The sequence below is a fragment of the Protomyctophum parallelum genome (genome assembly GCF_964188405.1).
Source record: "Protomyctophum parallelum genome assembly, chromosome: 10".
Lineage (NCBI taxonomy): Eukaryota > Metazoa > Chordata > Actinopteri > Myctophiformes > Myctophidae > Protomyctophum > Protomyctophum parallelum.
In genome coordinates, this window is record NC_139704.1 from 15,897,330 (window position 1) to 15,924,890 (window position 27,561).

At 41.3% G+C, this 27,561-nt stretch overlaps 2 protein-coding genes across 4 annotated transcripts; both read left to right on the plus strand.

Moving 5' to 3' along the window:
- Nucleotides 1-2,662: 2,662 nt before the first annotated feature.
- LOC310866075 (calpain-2 catalytic subunit-like) lies at nucleotides 2,663-10,684 on the plus strand. 3 transcript variants are annotated; one of them, XM_083775378.1, is made up of 21 exons: nucleotides 2,663-3,043; nucleotides 3,182-3,251; nucleotides 3,995-4,113; nucleotides 4,244-4,377; nucleotides 4,498-4,666; nucleotides 5,158-5,241; nucleotides 5,362-5,447; nucleotides 5,561-5,635; nucleotides 5,745-5,905; nucleotides 6,377-6,546; nucleotides 6,665-6,676; nucleotides 6,879-7,087; nucleotides 7,433-7,476; nucleotides 7,746-7,813; nucleotides 7,900-7,957; nucleotides 8,062-8,126; nucleotides 8,405-8,473; nucleotides 8,581-8,659; nucleotides 10,078-10,194; nucleotides 10,294-10,352; nucleotides 10,465-10,684. In XM_083775378.1, exons 1-21 carry the CDS (start codon nucleotides 2,807-2,809, stop codon nucleotides 10,486-10,488), a joined length of 2,109 nt encoding a protein of 702 aa, XP_083631504.1. In that variant the 5' UTR covers nucleotides 2,663-2,806; the 3' UTR covers nucleotides 10,489-10,684. The 3 variants fall into 3 exon arrangements, with proteins under 3 accessions (XP_083631504.1, XP_083631503.1, XP_083631505.1); XM_083775377.1 differs by lacking the exon at nucleotides 6,665-6,676 and having other exon boundaries at nucleotides 6,377-6,565; nucleotides 6,886-7,087; XM_083775379.1 differs by lacking the exon at nucleotides 6,665-6,676 and having other exon boundaries at nucleotides 6,377-6,565; nucleotides 6,886-7,087; nucleotides 7,433-7,470.
- A 341-nt stretch (nucleotides 10,685-11,025) lies between these two features.
- Nucleotides 11,026-26,282, plus strand: LOC310866074 (calpain-2 catalytic subunit-like). The gene is made up of 21 exons (XM_083775376.1): nucleotides 11,026-11,448; nucleotides 12,039-12,108; nucleotides 14,231-14,349; nucleotides 14,538-14,671; nucleotides 14,925-15,093; nucleotides 15,216-15,299; nucleotides 15,555-15,640; nucleotides 16,768-16,842; nucleotides 19,882-20,042; nucleotides 20,916-21,088; nucleotides 21,270-21,281; nucleotides 22,062-22,273; nucleotides 22,554-22,590; nucleotides 22,702-22,767; nucleotides 22,876-22,933; nucleotides 23,022-23,086; nucleotides 23,251-23,319; nucleotides 23,658-23,736; nucleotides 23,966-24,082; nucleotides 24,925-24,983; nucleotides 26,135-26,282. Exons 1-21 carry the CDS (start codon nucleotides 11,203-11,205, stop codon nucleotides 26,156-26,158), a joined length of 2,115 nt encoding a protein of 704 aa, XP_083631502.1. The 5' UTR covers nucleotides 11,026-11,202; the 3' UTR covers nucleotides 26,159-26,282.
- The last annotated feature ends 1,279 nt before the right edge of the window (nucleotides 26,283-27,561 follow it).

Consider the following 27,561-nt stretch of genomic DNA (forward strand, 5'->3'; position numbering starts at 1 on the left):
ACTGTCAATAAAGTTATTCAGAAGCATCAAAGTCCATTATGATAACTAGACCGGTGCCCGGCTGTAGAGCACCAGAGACGGTAACAATGGAAGTTGGAGATCCATGCCCCCAACCGGCTATGCAATACCAGTTGTACCCGTGTCAGAGTACCCGTTCCACCCATCTGTCTGTGTCCCTTTTATGCCCATATATGGAGATGTCTGTATCTGGATCAAATATGGAGTGTTGTGATGTCAGAACAGGCCACTTGGAGCCTGGGCAGGGGCCCTGTCCAGAGCCTGGGCAGAGGCCTTTTGTGGTCGGTGGGGCGAACGGTTTTCGAGTTACGTGGATTACAGACATACACACGTACATGGAGTTCTGTGTCAGGCATGCCCTGATCGCCCAAATATTGTTGTGATGTTGTGAGTGTTGTGATGTCAGCTCCATATATGGACCCTGGTGAGGGGCCCTGTCCAGATCCCGGACAGTTCCAAAGTGCTGCACTGAGCAAGGTTAAAAACAAACAAAATCTAAAACAGTTTCATTAAATGAGTTATTACAGTATTTTGTATTACACTGTAGTGGAAGCTATTTTAGCTTTGCTCCCACTATCTGTATTATTACTTACTTTACTTACTGCTTACTACTTCCATCCATCCATCCATCTTCAACCGCTTATCCGTAGTCGGGTCATGGGGGCAACAGCTCCACCAGAGTGCCTCTCCAGAGCAACATTAGTGACTTCCTCCTGGGGGATTCCGAGACGTTCCAAGGCCAGTGAGTCGATGTGTTTCCTCCAACTGTGCCTTGGTCTGCCCCGGGGTCTCCCCCCAGTGGGACGTGCACCGAGGACCTCCCTAGGGAGACGCCCGAGAGGCATCCTAACCAGATGCCCGAACCACCTAAGCTGGCTCCTTTCCAGGCGAAGGAGCAGCGGTTCTACTCCGAGTCTCTCTCGTGTGACTTCTCACCCTATCTCTGAGGGAGATGCCAGCCACAACTAATTTCGGCCACTTGTATTCGCGACCTTATTCTTTCGGTCATGACCCACACTTCATGACCATAGGTGAGAGTAGTATCGCTCGGTAAACAGAGAGCTTTGCCTTCTGGCTCAACTCTCTTTTCGTCACAACAGTGCGGTACAGTGACTTACTTACCTTTTATAGAGCGTCACAGTCCTGCCCCCTTTCATGACAACGACTGGACCAGGAAATAATTCCCCATGCATGTTCCCCATAAACATTTCAAGAAGTATTTATTTAAAGATCTGTAAGCCTCGAACCAAGCCAACTCGGATCGTGACAAATCATGGCAACAAACACAATATTTTGGGCCGAACACATAATTAAAAAGAAGAAAAAACACTTTTTTGTTGTTTTCTTCTTTTTTATTATTTGTTTGGCCCAAAATATTGTGTTTGTTGTCATGATTTGTCACGATCCGAGTTGGCTTTGTCTGCGGCTGTCTGGGCGGGAACCCCTTTTGGTGTTGTTGTTTTGGGGTTCTGTACAGTATTCAAAAAATGTCATGCTGCTATATAAATATTTGAAGTGCAGGATTTAGAAGCGTTTTTAGAATCGGGTTAAAGGTCTTTAAATAAATACTTTTTGAAATGTCTATGAGAAAAATGAATGGGGAATTATTTCCTGGGCCAGTCGCCATGAAAGGGGGCGGGACTGCGACGCTCTATGCCGGCTGGCCAATCTGTATCATTGCCTTCTAGTAATACATTTAGATGGGTGTTATTCACCCTATTCTGTTTGTCTATCAGTTTGTCTACTGGCAAAATAACTCAAGAATGGATGTTGGGACTGAAGGCTGCTTTGAAGAGATGATGAATATTTGGGTTGAAAAGATCAGAGGTCAATATCACAATCTGGGTCAATTTTGCATGGAAATTGATGTTTTGAGGATTTGATTCCCTGCAATACAAAAGCCACAAAGCAAGTGATATGCATGTTTCCTTCTGTGTAGTGTTGGGTGTATTTTCTTCTGATATCGTTTCATAAAGCAAGAACTAATATGAGACCGCTTTACAGCTATAACAGTATGTAGGAGACACACCTGACTAGTTATTTGAGCTTATATGTTTGACATTCACAATGAATGTGGCCGTGGGCTCTTGCCTACTTGTTTTTACACAACACCAACATCACTCATAGGGAGGACTACTGTATGTGTCTGTTCATCTAGAAGGCTCTGAAGCGCATAGCCTGCAGGGAACAAGTGTTGTTTTTTCAATATTGATTAACCGTATTGCTTAAGTCTGCAAACAGTTGCTACATGATCCCCTCCCTTAACTCTTAGGAATATCCTTCTAAACCTATACTCTAGTGATACTAGTGAAACCTCTATTCTAAATCACTATTATGTGTTCACACTGACCTACTGTGAGTCCATACAGCACACGCACACACACACACACACACACACACACACACACACACACACACACGCGCGCACGCACGCACACACTCAGTGAAACAGGAGCCTAAGGTCTTTTGCTTTTAGGCGTGGTCTTGTTTGTAATCCTGCTGTGGTCAGGGTCATCAATGGTAGATTTGCTTAGGGTTACAGTTTGCTTCACCTGTCCACCAGACACCCCACCCTGTCTACACACCCATCCCCCTCTCCTGTCACCTGAGCTGGTTGAAAAGGGAGCACGAGAATCACTGGAGACAAACAAAGGACTGAAGAAGACAGGCTTGCTGTTCAACCATCAGTGAGCAAGGAGCAGAACTCAGTTCACAAACAGGGAACTCTGTAGTCCAATAACTACATACATTAAACAAATTACATTTCAGTGGCTCTTAGGGTCAGAAGATGACATCCACCGCAGGGCGGCTGGCTCATCAGAAGAAGAGGGCCCAAGGCATCGGAACCAATAAGCAGGCGTTAAAGTTCGCCCAACAGGACTTCCAGACTCTGCGCCAGCGATGCCTGGAGACGGGACGGCCGTTTGAGGATGATCGCTTCCCAGCTAGTAGCAGATCCCTGGGTTACAATGAGCTTGGACCATATTCTTCCAAGACGAGGGGTGTAGTTTGGAAAAGACCATCGGTAAGTATACGCAATGAGAGCCAAGCCACTCAAAAGACAGTGATACTTTAACGGTATCATTAATTATTTTATGAGTTTGTAAGATCCAGGAATAAAGTAGATTTAGTTTATGTTTCTTCTCTTTTCTGTACTTTGTAGGAATTGTGTTCCAACCCAAAGTTCATTGATGGTGGGGCCACCAGAACAGATATTTGCCAAGGTGCACTGGGTAAGTAAAAAATAAATAAGTAGTACTGCAAGGTAGTAGCCTACTGCTGAAGTGGGGGAGGAAATATTTTGTTCAGTTGGCATGGGGAAAATAACTTCGCCCTAATGAAAACCTCTCATGGTCGAAACATGTTGGCAAATGCCTTTTAATTAAATAAAGACTATCCTCTTTTTACTCCTGAGTGCCCGGATTGTCTGTTGTTTTTTCTATGTCTTGATCCCATTTGATCCGTATGAACACCTTTACATTTTCTTTTACTATAGTCATATTTTTATCTCAATGTGAGCACCTGCAGTTATTCTTGTTTTTTCTGGCTTAAAAATAACTGTTGTTGTTGTTGTTGTACCATTCTACAAGACTGTTAAAACAAATATGTGAATCAAAATTCCAGATGTCAGTGAATTAATGTGGGAAAACTGAAGAAAAGACATGCTAGTAACAGTATCCCTGCAATTAGGAATAATTACTTACCAGTATACTTACTTACTTTGGAATGCTGAGTGAAATCTTTTAGCTAGCTTACTTACTTATTAACTTATTAGACTTTTGCTTAGTTTAATGTTTTGTGTCATTACAAAAAGAAGGAAGATTCAAAGTAAAAAGAAAAAGTCGGTGTATCCTACAACATTTTATTTGTAACAATGGGGCTCTTTGCTAGTACTTTACTGGTTATATTGTGAAGTACTGTGCAAACTAAAAGTTTCACAATGTTTTTATTTGACTTGCAATCATGTACCTCGCAGGTGACTGCTGGCTTCTGGCTGCTATAGCCTCACTGACTCTAGACCAGCAGATCCTAGCTCGTGTGGTTCCTCCAGGACAGAGCTTCACTGATGGCTATGCTGGGATATTTCACTTCCAGGTTGAACAAATTCTGTACTAATCTAACCACTAAAGCAAAATGCTATGTTTTTATAGTACATATACCATTTACCATTTACAACATCCAGGAAATTATCACATAGTTCACCTCAAACAATATCTATCCTCAGTTCTGGCAATATGGTGACTGGGTGGATGTGGTGGTTGATGACCGATTGCCCTCCAGAGATGGGAAACTGTTGTTTGTTCAATCTGCTGAGGGCTCAGAGTTCTGGAGTGCCCTTCTGGAGAAGGCCTATGCAAAGTATGAATCTTTTTACTCTTTATGAAATGTTTATCAAATTCATCCACTGCATTAAAAAAAAAAAAAAAAAAAAAAGAGAATATTTCTGATTCTTCTACTGTCTGTTGGTCTGGCTAACAGGTTGATTGGAAGCTACGAGGCTCTCATAGGTGGCTCCACCATCGAGGGTTTTGAGGACTTCACAGGGGGGATAGCTGAAACGTACCTGTTGTCCAAGGCTCCAGCAAACCTCTTCAAAATCATCAAGAGGGCGCTGGGCCAGGGCTCCCTCCTGGGCTGCTCCATAGATGTAGGTTTAGGTTTTCTAGTTGTTGTAATTGTTTGATACTGATTGTTCATTTGGTTCTTAAATCATCAAATAGGTTTCCAATTTTGATCTGGATCACAAAAAGGAAACTGAAGTACACTTCTGTGTGCCTTCCTTGGCCGTGGGTGCTCAGATAACAAAACATAGTTCAAAATAATACAATTTCAACTAGCTCTGATGAAGGCCTTAATTGTGCAGAAATGCATCAGATTAAAAATTATAAACTGAGTACTGTCTTGCACGTTTATTTTGGAGTGCCGTTTTTCCACCTTAATTGTTTGTCGACTATTTTTTAACTGAAGCACACAGTAGTCTAATACACCTCATAAAAAGTATAAATCAATTGTGTGCTCCAGTTTCCCTTTGGGATCAGATCTACATTGTTTTCCTTCTCTGAGAGCACAGCAGGACACAGGCTACTGCAATTTCAGCTATATGTTTACATTTTCTGTTGCATCACTTTTCTTTCTCAGATTACCAGTTCCTATGAGACAGAGGCTGTTACATCTCGTAAACTTGTCAAAGGACATGCGTACTCCGTCACCGGTGCACAAGAGGTAAACAGTACTGCATGAGACAGGGTATTGTGCAATATATATAAAGGTGCACCCTATGAATCTTCTGATTTTGCAATACAAAACACATTGCACATTGCACATTGCTGTACTCTCTCCCAGGTTCATGTCTATGGCAACCCAATTCAGTTGGTCCGCATCAGGAACCCTTGGGGTCAGGTGGAGTGGAACGGGCCATGGAGTGATGGGTCAGTTAATGTCATAATCAACTAAATTCATAGATCAACAGCAGCTAGCTGTTTTGTTGAGTTCCCAACTGAAGCATCACAATTGTTGTTGTGTTGCTGTTCATCACAATTAGGTCCAGCGAATGGAACGATGTCTCTGACGATGAGAAACCCAAGCTGAATCACGTCGCTGAGGATGGAGAGTTTTGGTAAATCCAAGGCCATTGTGACACTCGAGGTGCAACACAACGTTCTCTGTCAGTTATGGCGAGATAATCCGAATTGTTAAACGACCTTGTTTCTCGCCCCTCTCCTAAGGATGTCATATCAAGACTTCCTCAAGCAGTTCTCTAAAGTTGAGATCTGTAACTTGACCCCAGATGCACTGATGAGTGATGAGGTGGGACACTGGAACAACTATGAGTTTGATGGAACGTGGAGGGTTGGCTCTACTGCTGGAGGTTGCCTCAATCACCAAGGTAGGTACCGAAGTCATTAGGCTATTCTTTACTTTGTCGCCACACGGCTACTGTACATTATCAATGTTTACGCAGTTAATGTGTAGCAATAGACCAGTGTCCCTCATGGATCTAATAGGCCCTGTAGCAAATCTCTTTGTCGAATACAAGCTCAAATATTGTGTTCTAATCGGCTATTTTTGCTGAATGTTTGCCCCAAGGGGTGAAGGTTGTATGTGGTGGAACCCTATATATTTGGTTGTATGTCAAATAACGGATCTACAAGCTCACATATAATTTCACTGAAAGTTGACCTATTTTCACTGAAAGTTTCACCTATTATGACATTCCCATAATATAGGGACACTTCATGTGGATAAAGTAAAAGATGATTTTTGCTGTGTCTATTCTATGGCTTATAATGGTCAAGTCCAGCCTGGCAGCTTCAGTTATGGTCTATTATATTGAGGGTTTATCTTCCTTGTGTTCCAGTCACGTTCGCCTCGAACCCACAGTTTGTGGTGCGTCTGCAGGATGTGGATGATGACCCTCTGGACGGGGAGGATGGCTGTACGATTCTGGTGGGTCTGATGCAGAAAGACAGCCGGCGGAACAAGAAGCTTGGCCGTGACCTTGAAACCATTGGCTTTACCATCTATGAGGTTTTTACACTACAGCATTGTTTAACAAGAACATTTAACAAGATCCAATTGCACCTTATGTTTTCAAATTATGAATAAAAATCCCTAATATATGTTTCTGTCTTTCTTTCCTGTATAGGTTCCAGAAGAGGTTTGTAGCCTATCGCCTGTTTTGCATGGCAGCACTGCTGAATTTGCTTATCCATTCAAATTCTAAATGCAAAACAACCACCATTACTTCATGTTGTTGAACTTAGGATTTATTATGAATGCAATTTGGTGCATTTAGACAATTTTTATTAAGATCTTTCCTTCCATCCTGCATGTCGTTGCTCACTTATTTTACTCTTCAGTACAAAGGTCGCAGCAATGTCCACCTGGGCCCAGATGTCCTGCTGAGGCGGAGATTCGTGGCTATGAGCACCTTTGTCAACATGCGTGAGGTGTGTGACCGCCACAAACTTCCCCCGGGAGAATATGTCATTATCCCTTCAACCTTCAAGCCTCATAGGAAAGGCACCTTCGTTCTCAGGGTATTCACAGAAAAGCAGGCTGCCACCAGGTAAGAGCTGTTTCTCGATTACAGTAGGCTGCAAGATGATGATGAAACATACTTACTATCTAGTGAATACAGCCATCTAGTGGCCAAAAACCTTCACAGTCTGGTCTGTGTATATTGGTCTGGGAGAAACAAAGGTGATCTCACACTGTACAGCAGAACTCTGCTTGCAAAACTAATGCTTAGCCCACTTTAGAGGCATTTAGACGAAGGGCAAGTGTCATAATCAGCTTCAGTTCCTTCCTAGATCAAATCTAATATTCCATACACCCAGGGTTCCTGTAACTGCAATGTCACATGGAAACATTTCCAACATAATGATCCTAAACAGTCCATTTTCCTTTTTAGTCCAATGGAGGACGACGTCGATGCTAAAATAGAGGAGGAGGAGGTAGGAAAATAAATAAAATAATAATAATAATAATAATATTCCTTTATATACTGTACCGTTATATATTAACTGTACACTTTTAGATCTTAGGTCTGTCTTGTTAATGTTTAAGCCTTTGTTTCCCATTTTCTCAAATAAACGTGATGGGGTGTAACTCGACCAGAATGTATGGATCCAATGTTGTATTAACAACATTAAATCTAGTATTTTGGTGAATATGAAATGTCCCATGACTCATGCCTCAAACTTGTTACATTACATTTGAAATCCAGGCAGAAATATCTGAGAGTGATGTTAATCCACTATTCAAGGGCCTCTTCAAGGAGGTCGCTGGCCAGGTAAGTTTTGCAGAGGAAAGAAAGAAATTTAATAAAACATAATTCACCTTGAACGTTGTACAATAATAACACATTTTCCCATGCAGGATTCAGAAGTATCTGTCTTTGAACTGGTTCAAGTTTTGAATCAAATTGTCTCTAAGAGTAAGTAAGTGGAGTCAATGTTCCTAATGTATGCCATAGCCTTTACTATTCATCAACTGGGGAATGAGCATGACACTGTCCCCACAACTGTGTCCCCCTCCCAGGGACTGATATCCAAACGGATGGCTTCAGCCTGGAGACAGGTCGTCACATTGTGAACCTGCTGGATGTATCCTCTTTTTAGACTAAACCATATCATCATTTAGCAAGACTTGCAACCAAATGTGCTTAGTTCTAATAATATTTGAGAATAGTCATGGAACAGTAAATCGATGTAGACATACAGAATTTATCCAGAGTTTTAAAGGGTGGGACTTTTAACTTATGAATTTCATTTTTTTAGCCTTTAGATATATTATGACAAACAATATGTATAATACACAGCATCAAAACACCTATTAAACAGACGTAGAAAAAGTTAATTTTATTTAACTTAACATGCTCAAGACTGATGGCAGTGCTAAACTGGGACTGATAGAATTCCACAAGCTTTGGATGAAAATCCAAAAATACCTGGTAGGCTATGTTCTATTTTATGTAATTTCTGATGAAAATAGTTTAGTTTCATGCACCTTTGTCACTTGTCTATGATACATATACACCTGGGTATTTTTCATTTGCAGGAAATCTTTAAGGGTCATGACTCCGACAAATCTGGAACCATGAGTTCCCATGAAATGAGAGGTGCACTGACAAAAGCAGGTAAACATATCAATATCACTAATGATGTTATATCAGTCATTCAACTACATTTTCCCTGGTGTAGTGTCCCTATTTTTCGCATGTCATTGTAGGCAATTTTCAACAAAACAATTCTAAGAAATTCAGGAATTAATATTTTTTTATTAAATTTGCAATGGCTATTGCTTAATACAAATAAATAAAACAAATGCACCTACAGGTGCAAACATCTCTTGCTGTATGTCTCTATCGATTGTGAACTTGCTTTACCCTTGCCATTGTTGACCCAAATTGTAATCATATCTTCAGAACAGCTAGAGGTTTCATGAAAATCTACCCATCCATTCTCTATTTTGACCTTAACCGTGACTGTGACCTTCACCATTTGTTTTACCGCAAAGCAGCTGTGTGATCACTCCCTCCAAATGTCATGAACATCTCCCCATTCACTCACAAGTTATCTTACAAAAAACAACAACATGCAAACAGACAGGCAGGCAGGCAGGCAGGCAGGCAGGCAGGCAGGCAGGCATACTCTGTGGGTAGGGTAATAATTATATTGCCTCAATGATAAATACCACTGTTTTACCAGGAGATAAAACAGAATTATGATCCATGAGGCATGGGTTATTTTTTTCTCTCCTGACATGGTTAGAGATTTTAACCACTGTGTACAGGAATCTGTCTGGGCAAGTGTATTATGGTCTAAAAATAGAAACAAAGTAACAGAAATTATGGAAACCAAACATCAAGCCATACAGCAGCATGTATGTAGAAGACATGAATGTGCAGTAGCTAGGTAGGCTATGACTCTGTTTTTCTTGTGGGTGGACATACAGTATACAGTAGTAGGCATACAGACCGGATAAGCCAGTTTGGGGACTTCTGCCTAGCTGCTGCCGTTGTACACAAATGATCATATTCAATTTCTCTGAACACAAACAAGCATGGGAGAGGCCGTCTATCATAAAGCCTACATATTTACTTCATACATCACCCTTTTGACCGCTATGAATGGAATTAATACCATGTCTCTGAAACCTGCCTTGTGCTAATAGACTGTATTGCAACATTGGGTCTCCCTGTGGTTCCAGAGGTTTCTTTGGTAAATTATTGATATTAATGAACCAAATGGACTTTTACAGTTCTGTAACAAAGATAGTGTACAAATGGAACAAAATGACCCATTAAGGGTACATTTTAAGTTCCATTATGGAACCAAAAGAAGTTAAGAACCCTTGAAGATCCATAGTTCCATTTCTCAGAGTCAAATGAATAGCTTACTGAGGATGTTAAAGTGACTGGGGTCCCAGAGATTAAATGAACAAATAAATCATATAAAAAGTGGGGTTGTGGCCTAAAGCATATAAAAACTGGTGGACGCGGTCTTTGAAAGTAAATATGTTGAGAATCACTGTGTTGGGTTTTCCTCCCATAAGGTTTCCAAGTCAATAGTGCTGTGCTACAAGGGATTGTTGATCGATATGCAGACTCCCGTTATGCCATTGATTTTGACAGCTTTGTTGGATGCCTCATCCAACTTGAAATGCTCTTCAGTAAGTGCAACCAAAAACAAACACACATAGGCTACATCTAGTATAAACTTATCTTGGTTGATCTAAATGTGAGTGATATGTTTTACTTTACTCATACAGAAATGTTCCAAACTCTGGACGAAAGTCATGCAGGGAAGATTGAACTAGATATGTCACAGGTGTGTATAAAACAAATTAATAATCTTGCAAGTCAATCGAGTCTATCCAGCTCCTAGAGCTGTTGTTGGACAAGTTCTCTCAGACTAAATATGGATTTGTTCTCCTTTACAGTGGCTGTGCCTGGCAATCAACTAAGTCCCAAGAAAGAAAGAGCTCAACTAAAAGGACGTCAGTCTACTTATCCAGGCCTATAACCTTCTGAGAAAAGTTGATTTGCACAATTCTATTAAATGCTTGGTCCATGTTTTTCTTCTTCAAGTGAGATTGACTATAGGCTACTGCATTGTGTGCTATACTAAACCAAATAAAGATTAACTGAAACCTCTGCCAATCTGCCATTCATTGAAATTAATTCATTTTTGATCATGTAACAAACGAACCTATACAGCATTCAGCATTGTGTTAGCATCTTTATTTAATCAGAAAAGGCAATTACATCAAAAATAAGCCTACACAACTGCACCTTGTAAATAAACAGTACATCACTGATCATAGACAAGTTACAACTGTCATGCCCTGACTGCATCTGACCAGACTAGCCCCTCTCGGTAAAGTTGTCTGACATTTGGATGACTTTATGTAAAGTCATCCAACCTTCCTTTGATGAGGTGGAAATTATAGCCTGGTTTAGATCAGGGAGTTAGATCAACCTGTGCGTAAAAGAGGGTGGAGACTGTCACTGAGTGTCACCTCGCAACAACCTGTGCGCCAGGAGGATCGACACCACAAGCACACCTCGTCTATTCAAAAGCCTGACAGTAGTCTTTTCGCAGATAAGTAAGCCTGGGACCGAGGCTAGACAGTAGTACACTGCCAACGCAGTTTAACAGGTTTACTTTACACCATTGAATGACAAGCATGGCAGGGATGGCGTCCAAACTGCAACATAACCGACTGAAAGCGCAGGGAGTCGGTACCAACGCGCAGGCAGTGAAGTATCTCAACCAGGACTTCGAGGCACTGAGGAGAAACTGTTTGGAGTGTGGACAGCTGTTTACGGATGATACCTTCGAAGCACAGGTCGGCTCCCTGGGGTACGATGAACTGGGGCCAGGGTCCGCTAAAACTCGCGGAATCACCTGGAAGAGACCAACGGTGGGTGGATCATGGATGCAGATTTGGATGGCTAAATCAACGCACATCATGATTCGTGACACTTCACATAATGCACTAGGCCTAAATACGCTAGAGGTTTCCCCCTTTCCCCAGGGAGTCAAAACTGTTGTTGTTTGGCTATTTGTTGTTGAGGATTAAAGCCTGTCGTCTCCATTCGACAAAATGAAATGGTGCAGGTGCTGGGTGTGGCGTAACTATTTGATACTGATAATGTTATGATAATTACGAAATGGACAGTGCCGCTTCCTGTTATGATAGTTGTGGATATTTTGATATTGTATTTTTGTCCTATTGTTACAGCCTACTTGTCTTGGAGTGTTAGTGTTACTTTAGCTAGTCAACCATGAAAAATCATCGAAATTAACTGAACACTGAAACACCTAGCTGTTTCACATGGCTACTGTTAGTAGGCTAACTAAAATATCCAGTAGTGTACAAATTGGCCTATTGGCCTGCTGCAAATGGCAGCAAAACGACAACAAGAAGGTTTCATCATCAGAACTCTTCACTGGGAAGAGTTTTAATAAAGAAAAACACAATATTCTGCCTGTTTGTCTGTTTTTGACCAGGAACTGACCTCCAATCCAAAATTCATAATTGAAGATGCATCCAGGACTGATATATGCCAAGGAGCACTTGGTAAGTCTCTCTCTCTCTGTCTGTCTGTCTGTCTGTCTTTTGGTTAGAATCCCTGGCTACCCGAATGCCTACAGTCTTTCTGTAGCTTAACTTTGAAGGAAGTGCCCAGTGAAACAAAGTAAAACCTAGGGATGTCCCGATCCGTTCCCGATACCACAATTTCTGTTAGCCGATACCGATACCAGTGTTGTGATCTCGTGTTAGTGTTTATAGCTATCTAGCCATATATCTCGTGTTGTGTTTATAGTAGACTCCTCACTCAAATGTGCACTTGCAGTTTGGGCAACTCGAAAGCAAACGCCCAACATGCCCCAACATTTTATTTACCTGCCATAGTGTCAACCCCTTACGCCAGGGCTCCACTGGGCGCGTCTGCGTCGCGTCTGCGTCGCGTCTCCGTCAACGTCGGGAATGTTCCCTTTTAATCAATGGAGGGTGGCTCCACTGCCAGCGTTGCGTTGCGTTGTGCTGCGTTCAGTGACTCAAAAATTGCCCCGGTTCGTTTTTTGACGCACGCACGCGTCCAGTAATGTACAAAAAAATGTTGCTGATGCGCAGTTTTCAAAGGCCCGCGGTGGAGCACCTCTAGCGTGACGTTGACGTTGTCATGACACGAGCAGGACGCGACGGAGACGCGACGCGCCCAGTGGAGCCCTGGCGTTACCCTAGCCGCAATTTGCAACTCATTTTTACAATGGGCTGAATCTAGAGTTGCAACAGCCTCCATCCACTTCCTATTCATCTTTTTTGGTTTGTGATCTGCTTGTCTTAAATGACGTTAAACTCACCAACATTGCAGCTGCAGTCCAAGCTTGAATTATCCTCTTTCAATCTGCCGAGCTTGTTTTTCATAAAAATGCGCAGGTAAGACACCCAAAGAAGAGGCCGACGCAGCGCGACGCCCCGTCATGCACAGACTTCTATTAAACAAGCGCTCCCCCTCAGGTCTTGTTTTACGGCACGTTGAAAAAATACAAAATGGCGGCTCGGAATAATACTTGTGGAATATTTTGGACAGAAAGTAGCTCATAACATGTCTACGGGGGATTTTTATGAAGAACAAGCTCGGCAGATTGAAAGAGGATAATTCAAGCTTGGACTGCAGCTGCAATGTTGGTGAGTTTAACGTCATTTAAGACAAGCAGATCACAAACCAAAAAAGATGAATAGGAAGTGGATGGAGGCTGTTGCAACTCTAGATTCAGCCCATTGTAAAAAAATCTAGAGTTGCAAATTGCGGCTACCCCTTACCCCTGTGTCAGATCGGTGGTTAGACCTTAGAGTATATATGAATAGAGACGGTACCGGATTTCTCCTCCCATCCACTTGCATTAAGTTTCTCAAAAGCGCATGAGGTGATTTCACTCCTCCTTCCGTCTAGGAACAGAGTGCATTGTGGGATTGATTGGGCCAAACTCATGAACGTGCTGGCCGTTGACTATCATTGCACTGAAACAGCGTTCACGTGTCGTCATGAACGTGCGCAATGATAGTCAACGGACCAGCGCGTTCATGAGTTTGGCCCACGCTGCAATACCAAATTCGGCCACCATGTCCATTTCGCCTCAGGGTTTCCTCCGGGTGCCGTCTCTATTCATTATATACTCTAAGGGTTAGTCTGGCATATTCGCCGATACCGATATGACAAATAAGGGCCGATACCGATACTTTTCCGATACCAATACAGTATCGGGACATCTCTAGTAAAAAACAAACTAAATTGCATTGAAATTATTTGGTTTTATTATTAGGTTTTAAGACCAGTATTTTACAAAAGGGCACACCTATTGCAGTCCTCTTGCAGTACACTCGCTTACAGGATGTAGTCTACATATGTCACCATTTGCAAATTCCATACTTGGTATATTCAGTCTACACCCAGTCTCATGCATGCATGTGTGGGAGAGGTTGCATTCTGTTGTTTTACCGGTATGGAGGTAATTCTAAGAGAACAAAAGAATGACATCGCCTAACTGAGGCATGATTTGTCAAAGTAAACACTTATTTCCATCATGGTCCCATATTTGACCTATAATTAGTTTGATGTTAGCAATTGACAATTTACAATCTTTGTTGTGCTTGTTGGACAGTATTTCATCGTACAGTCAACTCCTGTGTACAGGTGACTGCTGGCTTCTGGCAGCCATTGCGTCCTTGACTCTGAACAAGCAGGTGTTGGCCCGGGTTGTTCCCCATGGCCAAAGCTTTGATGAGGGCTATGCCGGCATCTTTCACTTTCAGGTACTGTCTCTGACATAATAAAATAATACTGTATGAGGCCGTTATGTTATGTAATACCTACACGCCGTGCCTCCAGTCCCAAAACCTACCCTTCCAGTACTCCAACAGCAAAAGATTATGGCACATGAAAAGAGTCATTGTCGAGGATTGATTCTATGGTGTGTCATGTTGTGGTCTTCACTCTTCAGCTCTGGCAGTTTGGTGACTGGACGGATGTGGTGATTGATGACCGATTGCCCACCAAAGATGGGAAGCTGCTTTTTGTTCACTCAGAGGAGGGTTCTGAGTTCTGGAGTGCCCTTCTGGAGAAGGCCTATGCTAAGTATGAATAAATCACATGATGTTGTTTATTCATTTTCATTGTTATTATTCTCATAATAACATAACATTATTTGACATAAAAACAGTGCCATAATGCCAAAACATAAATATCATTTTACACATACTACATACATACACATTCACACACCACCACTTCTCGATACCACGCATAGGTTCTCCTCAAAAAGAGCAATCTTCTCTAAAGGTTTGTCAGTCAGTTAGGTCTTTTCTTAACTTCCCCCCCCATCTTTTAGAGTGAATGGATGTTATGAGGCCCTCTCTGGAGGTTCCACCACTGAGGGCTTTGAGGACTTCACTGGGGGCATCGCTGAGAGCCATGACCTTAAGAAGTCAGGACCTCCCCTTTTCAAAATAATCCGAAAAGCCCTTGAGAGAGGCTCTCTTCTGGGATGCTCAATTGATGTTTGTTTGATTTGATTATTTCAAGCATAGACATATTGTTTTCTCTATGATTCAGTTTGTTATTTACCTCATGCCTTTACTTCATACTTGAATCTTGTTTGGAATGGCTCACCCCCTTCCAGATCACCAGCTCAGCAGACTCGGAAGCCATCACGTCCAGAAAACTGGTGAAAGGTCATGCCTACTCATTGACTGGAGCCGACCAGGTGAGGGAAATGGTGTCTCGTCCGTGATAGTAGTTCTATAGATAGATACATGGACCATTCTTTTAGGTTAGGCTAATAACTCTAGCCTCTCACATGATAGGAGATAACATTCAGAAGGTATTCAGAGACACAAGACAGATTATTCTCATTCATTTCATCTGACATACTGAGCGACGTGGTATGAGGTGTGGTACAGTATGTGTGTACTCTGTTGTTTTCGATTAAGAATGATTTGACACTGACATTGTTGTCCAGGTGGACTACAGAGGAGACATGGTACAGCTCGTCAGGGTGAGGAACCCCTGGGGACAGGTGGAATGGACTGGACCCTGGAGTGACAAGTAAGTAATGACGGCCTCGTGTGCCTGGTGACCATGTTAGTGTGCATGTGCTCCTTGTGGGCCACAAGGACCTGAGTTTGAACCCCGGTCCTGGTCTTGTCTCGCATGTCTCTCCTCTCTCTGGCCTTGGTTGACCCCCCCAAAAACCCCCATAGATCTCTGGATCTATATGGGAACGGCGTGGCTCCAATGTGGATCTCTAGAACTGTGGCCAGCCTGTGATTCAGTCAGTCATCTATAATGTATGAGTCCACATTTGACCAAGGTTTCAACTTTCAGCTCAATCAAGAGCCCCATTGACATTCACATTAATTATAAAACGTAAAATATTTCATTAAAAAATCACACCCGTGTGACGTGAGGGGTGGGGTGCTCTTATCATCATACATCATCTCATTCTGGCCAATTACATCCTATGTCCAGCTTTTAATGTAACACATGTTTACACAAACACTCAAAACTGGCCATTCATTATCAATGGTGGACAAAGTTTGTGTTTACACGCACACTAGGCTACATGCACATGCACAAAGCTGGACATAGGAGGGGCTCCACAATTATCAAACATCGGGGGGGGGGGGGGGGGATAATAATAACAACACACTGACTAACTCTCCTAGCCTTCTGTAGAGCCACGACATAAGAATGGCATTGTTAACATGTTCACTATAGAGATACATTTGATTTGCTATGTATCTCTCTTGTTGAGACATGTTCATCTCCTGTCTGATTTGTAATTGTAACCGAGTCATGCTGTGCACCTTATGCCACACATAAGATTTGTTTCACCATTATATATGGACTTTTCAACCAGTGTGTTTGGCCAGATGAACTACAGTACAATTGTGCAGTTGTGAATGTGCCTTTGGTTACCTACTTCACATAATGGAGCCCAACCTAGTAAGACCTATGGAATTCAGTTAGTCACCATCATTAACCACAAGAACAACATACACACCCAGTGTGGAGTCATTGCAATGTTGTTGTGGAAAATGTGTTTTCAGAGCTTATACTTGTGTCTAGGGTGTTACAGATGGATGACATTCCATTTGTACGTGTGTCCTCTTTATACAACAACCTGTGTACTCACTTATTTCAACTGTGAATGTATTGTATATTTTGTATAGTTCCTCTGAGTGGCGGTACGTGAGTGATGACGACCGTGCTAGGCTGACCAACCATTCCGAAGATGGAGAGTTCTGGTAAACCTTACAAATACCTCTATCTCATCACCTTGCCTATACTTTTGACGTATTCATATTTTACTGTCTTAGAATTGCAACTCCTCTTTGAAACCAATGGGTATTGACAGCTTGCCAGTAGAGCAGCCACATTGTACTCATATTTTAGGCACTTGAGCTGACACGTTTTGCCCAGAACAAAGTTATACTGAGCAATACGAGTGTGGCAAAGTAAGGTGAAGAGGTGGGACCTCAAGGTAGGTATAGGAGAGAGTGAAGGGTTAACTATGTGCAGCAGAGGAATACAGTACATATCTCAACATGGTGGTTCCACAGCTCTTTTGCATTTTGCATGCTGGTGTGCCTAATCCAGTTCAGGTGAGACACACCCATATTGCACACATTTGCTCTCTCTCCCACACCTCCCCTGACACTGAGGCTTGCTCTGTCACGTGACCCCTTGCTGTCTGCAGCCAGATGATCCAGGACATATAGGCACGCACACATGCATTGCACATACTGTAAGCCAAGGCATCATAGGCATCTGTATTTGTATCTGTGTATTGTATGTTTCTACTTTCTATGTGTTTACTTGCACAAGCAGAGCGCGCAAGTACTGTGGTCGGCTGGATCAAAAGTGGTATGCGTGGTTATACTTGGCTGTTGATGGTGACGTAATTAAGATATGTTTCAATGTTGGGTGGGTAAAAGGTAATGTATTTATTGTACCGTGGCGAGACTCCACAGTATATATGTTTGTATGTCTGTAAGAATGGTGGTCCCTTATTGGCTGTTGAAGGTGACGTAACTAAGGTACGCTTCAAGGTAGAGGGGATTTTTTATAGAGGGGCTGATCGTAAGTTTGTAAAGGTTGGCAGTACTTGGGCGCTCTGCTTGCGCACAAGTAGGCCATGTATGGCCTACTTGTGTGTAACGCGCAAGTTGGCACCTCGACAGAGTGCATTTCTAGTTTGTTTATGTTTTTATGTGTCCCCCTTGGAAATGAGATGCTGCATCTCAAGGGGCTATCCCTTTAATAAAAATCACACCTGTGTGAAGTGAGGGGCGCTCTTATCATACACTTCATGATGTATGATGATATTTTCAATGGGAATTTAATCTTTGCTAAATTTAATCTTTGCGTTAACACAAATGCTCAGACACATGACGTAAATTCTCCATTCATTGTCAATGGCATTTAATGTTTTTGTTGGGACAAGAATCTACACTATAGCTGAATATAGGAGGCGCTAGCGCCGCTCAAAAATCTGAATCTGAAATTGGCCTTAAGCCCTGTGTAGTATTAGTAGTGAAACTAGTTGATCTGCAACTTGTACAGCAGATTGGCATAATATGCCATTCGGTTAATTATAGTATGATGAATGAACTTATAGTCAATATTATTGACTATAAGTTCATTCATCATACTATAATTAACCGAATGTCTGTCTGAATGAATGAATGAATGAATGAATGTCAGAAACAACGCCGTATCTCCTCACTGCCAGCACCAATCGCTCCCACTTTTCACACAGGCATGGACCATAATTATTTTTTCTTCAATAACATTAATAATGAATTTATTAGTGAATAAAAACCTGTTTATTTGTCCGTGGTCTATCTCCGACCGAGCCACACTATTAGCACACATCTCTCCATGCCAAAAGAAATCTGCACGCTCCCACAATCCGGCTATCATATTTACTGTACAGATATTGTTTTTACAACACCCATTTATATGAAATAACAAGTAAGACGCGCAAACGCGGGAAGCGAACGCTGTGTGTGTGTGTGTGCGTGCGCTACAGCTGCGCCCTCTGGTGTGTGTGTGTGTGCTACAGCTGCGCCCTCTGGTGTGTGTGTGTGCGCTACAGCTGCGCCCTCTGGTGTGTGTGTGTGCGCTACAGCTGCACCCTCTGGTGTGTGTGTGTGTGTGCTACAGCTGCGCCCTCTGGTGGCGGGCGGGTGGTGTCACAGCGGGACAGACAGACACACACACACACACACACACACACACACACACACACACAGACACACACACACACGGAGACATGATCTGCAGGGTCTCATAGTTAGTGCTGATTGCATTCGCAATCACTGCGTTAGCAATAATCCAACCACACCCAGGGCGCAGTACCCCCCGCGGCCACAAGGGGGTACTGAACAACTCATCTCCCCATAAATGCAATTACTACACTACTAACTATGACAATGACTGTTTGAGACTTTCAGTTCTATGTATGACTATGATGTACTGTTTTTCCATTTCCAGTGAACAAGTCTATATTAAAGCAATTCTTCCTCAAAATACATATATCAATAATATGATCTATTACATCACATTACCCACACTGTACATTTGGGAATACTGTACCTGTGCGACAGCCCATACTTTCTGTGCTGCATGTCAAACTGGGGTCTTTCATACTTTTCAAATGGGGTCTGTGGGCTAATAAGTGTACATTTTACAGTCCTTGCCATGAAAACATTTCCCTACCATGCATTTATACAAATATTTTCATGTTATAGTGCTGTTTTTATTCACACACAAAAGACACAAATATATTATACAAGTTAAAATGAAGAGCAATTAAATATATTTATGGGGGGCAATAGTCCATACAACGGGTAAGGACTATGTATATTAATACAATAAACAAGCAAAAGGGCATTGCCTGACCATGGATCACACCAAAGGACCTGCAACATGACTGAGGAACACGTTCCACTTCAAATCATATTTATCCAACTGATTATTCATCTTAAAGGATAACCTCTCCAAAGCAGCCACAATACCAAGCTATCAATGGTATACTTATGATTGTACTGCAGCATTTTCTTGCAAAAGAAACTACAGTAGCCTACTAATTAGCCTACTTTTGTGCCCAACCTAACTTCCCAAGACCATCTGTAAACAATTCCCCGTTCCCCCCTATCAGTAATGTGATCTATTACAACACATTACCCACACTGAACATCATTTGCTGTTCATATATTCAGAACGGGTAAGGACTAGTCCCTTTTAAATTACTCAAGTTTTCTTCCTCCTCCTCTCCACAGGATATCGTTTTCAGACTTTCTGCGCCACTATTCTCGATTGGAGATCTGTAACCTCACCCCAGATGTGCTCACAGATGACGAACACAAGAAGTGGGCGTTGTCAGAGTTTGATGAGGGATGGAGAAGGGGCTCGACAGCTGGGGGTTGCAGGAACTATCCAAGTACCTAATAACACCACAATCTCTTCTCCTTACCCCATTTAGGCCTGACCTCAAAATTAAAAACTAAATTCTAAATCCTCCAGTTTTCTGAAATAAATATTTTCACGATTTTTCAAAAATAGCAGACCTACAAGCTCTTAGCGTGCCGCTCGTAGCGTGCCACTCGGTGGTGCGCTATGAGCTTGTAGATCTGCTATTTTTCGATAGCTAAATTAGAACATAATGTTTAAAACACCAAAAGGAGTTCCCGCTGCAATTCATAACTTTGAGTAAATACATATTGACCAATCTGTATGGTAGAGTATGTTAATACAATATGCCTAACATAACTGTAGTGTTTATTGAGAAGTTTCCATCATGTGGTCGAGTTGAACCACTATCTCCCCTGAGCAAGAATTAAATCACTAGTATAGATTTAGAGACAAGGGTTCAAATTCTGGGTAGAGCATGAATTGTTCTGATTGCAGCTTTAGCTTGAAGATTTTATTTTATTTTATTATTATTATTGTTCTATAATGACATGCCCAAAATAAGGATCAAAATAAGGATCAATAGCTCATGAAAGGCCACCATATCCATATATGTCCAATATATCCAAGCCATATCCTTGCATTGTGCATAAAGCAGCATGCACAACTGTGCGTCAGACTGGCTGTAAAATAATCACAGTATATCATGTTTTTGTCTTTTATCTGCCATTTACCATAGCTATCGTATCAACAAATCAGATTTATGCTACGTGTTTTGTCATTGGAACCAACCAAAATCTGTTCATATAACAATTTTCTGACTTATTGAGTATTAAATGAGTATTTTAACCGATCCATTTTTCGGATGTATGTGCAGCACATTGACCCAGTCTCTCATCCCCAGATACTTTCTGGATGAACCCCCAGTTTGTAATAAAGCTGGAGGAGGTGGATGATGATGCTGATGATGGTGAGGAGGAAGGATGCACATTCCTGGTGGGCCTGATGCAGAAGAACAGGCGCCGCATGAGGAAGATGGGGAAGGACATGGAGACTGTTGGATTTGCCATCTACGAGGTAGAAATATTGATTATGGTTATATTATTGTGTTTTTAAAATGCTACTTAAATGCTAGAAAACCACTATGGTGAAGCCAGTTCTATTTTATGCAACTGTATTGCAAAGTCTATAGAGTTGGTGAGGATTATGAAATGCCACCTTTCACTTTTTCACTGATTTTCATTTTTGCTTCCTCTAGGTGCCTGAGGAGGTATGTATACAAACAGATTGGCCCAGAATAACTTCATTGAATGTGAAGATTTCTCTCCCAATAATTTCTTGTGAAGTATGAGTAAGGATTCAAAGATTTCATATTATCATGATAATATGCATTGGTGGAAAGTAAGTACATTTACTTAATTGATTGATTGAAATTTGATTGATTTATTAACAGATTGGAGAATTACAGTACATTCCAAGCACAACTCAATACAAAACTGTTAACTGTGGACGACACCATAAAGCATTACACTTGTTTACAATAGGGTCCACCATGTTCAATACCTCATAAGTACTGTACTTAAGAACTTCAAGTACTTGTACTTTTACTCCACTGCATTTATTTGAAAACTAGTTAATGGTTACTTTGTAGATTTGTATTATTATTACAAAAGATACAGCAACCACTTCAGCCCTATATACATTTCGGCCATCTGAACATCTACAAACTCACATTGTGAGCTTGTAGATCTTCTATTTTCAAATGATTTTTATAGCCTATATTTGAAAACTTGAAATGAGACATTCTGCATAAAGAGTACTTTTACTTTTGGTACTTTAAGTACATTTTGATGCCAATACTGTACTGGACTTTGAGTATTTCTATATTGCAGTATTGATACTTTTACTTAAGTAAAACATTTGAGTACCTTTTCCACCACTGATAATATGCAATGGTGTCAATACCCTGCCTGGGTAATCACAAACAGTGCATGTCTTGAAATAAGGATTAGGGTGCCCCCATGTGAGTATACTGTGTATTATCTTCCAGGATTCTGGCAAGAGGCAAATCCACCTGAAAAAAAACTTCTTCTTGCGCAACGCGTCGAAAGCTCGCTCCGAGACCTTCACCAACCTGCGAGAAGTGTCCAGCCGTTTTTGTCTCCCGCCTGGGGAATACCTCATCCTCCCCTCCACCTTTGAGCCCAACAAGAATGGAGACTTCTATGTGCGGGTGTTCTCTGAGAAACAGGCCGATTTCCAGTATGTTCCGTTTTGTCACAGATTGAACTATGGTTTGACGGTGTGCCTACTGTGAAGACTTGCATTTTTGTGTCATTATGTAACACCGTAGAAAGGGATGGGGGAGAAGGGGTGGAGAGTGCATTTGGCAAACGGGTCAGGGCTTGTACTGGATTAAATCTCAAGATCTGACTGTGCCGTTATGGTGCCACACTAGGAGACTTTTACACTTTTACAGTATATGGTTTTATTAAAACAAGTTATTGTATACTCATCATATTGTGACCACTATCTTTTTCAGAGAGTTGGATGACGAAGTAGAGTTCCATGTGGAAGAGGTAAAACCTTAGGCACAAGATTTACACAGCAATTTTTTTTTCCTTTTCTTTAAATTGATTAATGTTGTAATGTATTGGATCATGAAAATTCTGAACTCTTTCCACTTTCAGATTGAAGTGGATGAGGATGATATTGGTGAGAGGTTTAAGGATCTGTTTGAGAAACTTGCTGGACATGTAAGTATGTTACGATTTTAATAAATATTGTTAAACTGGGTTTCAAAATATACATTTGATCATGTACTGTTGAAAGAAGACTGGAAATGATGTTATTTGTGCTCTTAGGACTCTGAGATTTCTGCATTTGAGCTGCAAAGAATTCTGAACCGTGTGGTGACCAAGCGTAAGGAAACTTATTATTCCAATCCAAGAAACATATGTTTTCATAGCATGAAAATCATGTCCAGTTTCTGTATGATTATCTTTTTCAGGGAGTGACATCAAAACCGATGGGTTCTGTCTGGCTACATGCCGCAACATGGTCAACCTTCTGGATGTATCCTTTGACCTGCCTCTGCCTTCTATTGTCGTACTCTTAGCATATCTACAAACTCAAAACGTGTTGCGATGCAACGTTGTATGGTTATTAAGTATAAATCAGCCCTCACAGTTGTCTGTGATACACATCATTTCATGTTTCCTCCTTGATTCTCTTCATAGAAAGATGGAACTGGCAAACTGGGACTAGTGGAATTTAAGATCCTGTGGACTAAGATTGAAAAATTCCTGGTGTGTACATACTACTTTGTATTTTTTTGCTCTCAACACTCCAGCAATCACTTGACACTTTCCCAAGCAAAAGGTCTAATGGGAGATGCAGATATGTAGAAACCTAGTTTCAATGTTAGCATATAGGGGGGATGGTGAGAGTGGGTACTGTATGCTGTTTTGGTTATTGAGAAGGTATATCTGGTCACAGATATTTCACTGATATCCAGCGTATATCATTGAGTCAGGGATGGATGAATGAAGCTCTATGAATGTTTTTTTCTAGTTTCAGAGTAGCTGATAAAAGTGTCCATTGTGTGGCTGTAGGGTTTACGTTAATGTTTCCTGATGTCCACCAGGCTCTCTACAGGGAGAAAGATGCAGACAACTCTGGCTGTATGAGTTCCACTGAGATGCACCTGGCTGTGGAGGAGGCTGGTGAGATATGAATTGTGGGTGTGTTTGCCATTTCTTCACAGAAACCTCTGTTCAGTAAGGGCAAACACATGCTTCTAAACCAATATTTCAAAATTATCACAACATTTCTTTTTAGGTACTTCAGTTTCTACAATGTAATGTCAATGTTTCAATCACGCCAGTAGGCATTCCTACCCTGTGTCAGCCACATATTTGAAGCATTCACTCTGTTCTTTGTCTTCTTTTAAAGGTTTTTCTCTCAACAACGCCCTGCACCAGGTTATTGTTGCCCGCTATAGCGAACCAAATCTCACCATTGATTTTGACAACTTTGTGTGCTGCCTGGTCCGCCTGGAGTCTCTCTTCAGTACGGTTCATCCTCATGTCCAGATGCAAAGCAGTCGTTCCTACACTAGCCCGGGCAGCACACCTCCCGGGCCCTCCGTCTACGTGCTCTTCTGCCCAGTCAACAAACACACACACACACACACACACACTGCAGACTTCCGCACATGTCAATGAACATGCACAGGCAACAGAGAAGAATATGAATTGAATTCTTAGAATGAAAATAACGACGCTCGCACTTCGAAAAATCTGATATCACCATTTTGTAATTAATGCACAGAGCGCATTTGTGCATGCTGTTGCCTATTGTGTGTGGGGGGGGGTATAGCCTCTAATATTAGCTACACAGTACATTTATATCTGTCTTTTTAGATATAGAGGGTCTGCGTGTGACATCATCATCATACCCGGAAGTTATGCAGGAATGCCTACTGTGTGGCAAAAAACAACTTTCTGGCCTTGACAGCCCATACGTCCAAACAGAAAAGTCCTATTTGATTGCATTAGATGGCTTTAAACAACATTAAATTGACTTTGTCACTCACTTTGCCACTCGATCTGCCATTCACATTATGCATTTGCATACCCTCTATTTTAATGAAATTAGGTGCATGTAGCCTGGGGGGGGGGGGGGGGGGGGTATAGGCTCTAATATTAGCTTCACAGTATATTTCTATCTTTGAGAAAATAGAGATAGATATTGCAATTGTAATGGAATTAGAGACGGGGAGGCGGAGGACCGGGTGTAACGGTGCACTGCTAGTGTAGGAACAACTGCTGCGCTGTCCAGATACCACCACTACAGTAATACACACTCATGAAGTTATAGCTGATACTGATTCTTGTTCTCATTTACAATAGGAACCTTCAAGTCCCTGGACGAGAATGAGTCTGGTGAGGTGGAGTTTAACATGTTTCAGGTAGGTTTAACATTTTAACCTCTTTTCAACCATGTTTTCTGATCATTGTTTCTGTTAGACATGGTTGTATGTAGGGATGCACCGAAAGGGAAATTCTTGGCCGAAACCGAATACCGAATATAGGAAACAGTTGGCCGAAAACCGAATATCCGAATATGATTAATATTATACATCTTTTTCCTACCATTGCTGTCATGGCCGTACCTTAAAGCTACCTGATTTATGGCAAAATAAATGGTTATGGCCAAACTTAACTTAATTAATAATAACTATTATGGGTCCATAAAACATTTATTCAGCCCTTTTGAATGCATTAATTGCATACACTATTCGGTGATATCTTTTTATATATTTATATATTTTCTGCGGCCGAATATTCGGTGCATCACTAGTTAAAATAGTATGTTTATACAGAGTAAGTACAGAATAAATAATCTCTCAATCACTTGGTAATGACTGTGACACAGTCCTGTATCTGAAAGGTCAGAAATGCAGTCCTTGCAACCACAATGTTTCCAGCCATACAGGTCTAGTCCAGAATGCCACTTAAGCACTATATACTTTGTTGTACAACAAATAGAAAAAAATGTTGACCTACAAGCTTGTAGATGTTTGGAAAATGTGAAAGATTTAGAAAGCTTTTGCCTATAATGCCATGTTGAAAGTGGTTATCACTTAACATACCTACACCCGCACAGTATCATTGGTATGAAGTGTAACTGAATATCGCTGTTTTAGTATCCTCACTTAACCCATTAACCTGAGTTTGATTCTACAAATGTTATGTTAACTTAAATAATAATCACTATTATGGATCCATAAAACATTTATTCAGCTCTTTTGAATGCATTAATTGCAAACACTATTCGGTGATATATTTTCTGCCTATTTGGGCCGAAACCGAATAGGCCGAAAATGCATTTTTAGCCATTTTCTGCCCAATATTTTCTGCAGCCGAATATTCGGTGCATCACTAGTTGTATGATTGTATCATGTCACTTGTCTGCAATATTAACATAATCTTGATGCTGGCCTCTTAGATTTGTTACGTGGAACCAACTGTTTAAATAAAGGATAGATTAAATTACAAAAACGTGCGCATTGATAGATGAAGACTGTACTAACTTGGTGTTCTTGTGTTCTCTACATAGTGGCTAAGTGTGTCACTGCTATAGGTTTCCAGCTGAAGAATGGGTCCCTGTTGCCGTTGAGCAGTTCGAACTACAAGTTTACACACAAGCAACTTTTGTTTGGCAATATTTTAACTTCTTGAACATTAAACATCTTGTACAATTACCTGTGCAAAGAAAATGATCTGTTTTTGAAAGTAGTGTATTACATCTCTTTGCTATTGTATACTTTCTCAGCTTGAGGAAAATAAAACACAAATTACAGTCTCTCCTCTGGTCCATAATCATTATTCACTGAAGAAAATCTAAAAAATTTAATTGGCCATGAAGGCTGGATTTTTTTAGAAGACGATGTGTAATGAATTTAATCCTGTCGAGGTTCCACAGAGCACCACACCTATCTCTCTGAAATTACTGAGACACCTGAACAGCACTACTGGGGCCCAGGTTACTCCTATACTCTACTCATTCCCATTCGTGAATTCACTGAAATTCTGTTTTAAATGAGCCATCTAACGAAAGAAACCAGTCTGTCAATGAAAATAAATCTAAATTAATCCATTTTATCTCAGAATTCTATTTTGTTATGGCAGTAGGCCTAACATCTATATTCAATCACAAGTTACAACAAATGTGTGTTTGTTGTAGACATCTGATGCACTATGGATATATATATTTTTTTCTTAATGCAACTTTGCACTGTATTGGTAAGAAAATGCAATATATATATATATACAGTGTGTGTGTGTGTGTGTGTGTGTAGGCTATATATATATACACATACACTGGTATATGCTTTGATACCAAATATATATTTATGCCTTTTTTTTTTTTAAACGATAGACCCAGTTGTATTTAAATCTAAAATCCCTGCAAAACGCGCGTGTGTGTGTGTGTGTGTGTGTATGCGTGCGTGAGTGTGTCTAGCCTGATTCTTGTCAGTCAACTTTTCCACCCTTTTGCCATATAAGGCTGTTGAAACGCATCTCGCCCTAAATGCTTAACATTTGGACAGGGTTGTTCTCCATATAAGGGTGTCATTTGCACATCCCTCCCCTTATTGGCTCCTTGTCGACTCACCTGTGGTATTTTAATCTAGAGAATGAAAAGTCTTTACTTTTTTTAGCTCACCGGCACCAATACGACGCAATATTGACAAACAATCCCCCCCTTAAATGTTGTTTAAAACGCAGCAACACAGATAGAAGGAAGTGTGTGTCTGTGCAAATAAATGTAAACGCGAACATTCTTCTTCAGATCTCACCTGAGGGGAGAAGAAAGAAGAAAGAGACAGGTTTTACGTTCACGACAGAGGTGCTCTGCTCTGTGTATGACGCCTCCCCTCCCACCCCGAGCCATGATTTGCGGCGAAAAAAAAGACGACCTACAAGCTCGGCACGTCGCGGAGGCGACGCGCCCTGAGCTTGTAGATCGACTATTTTCGCCGC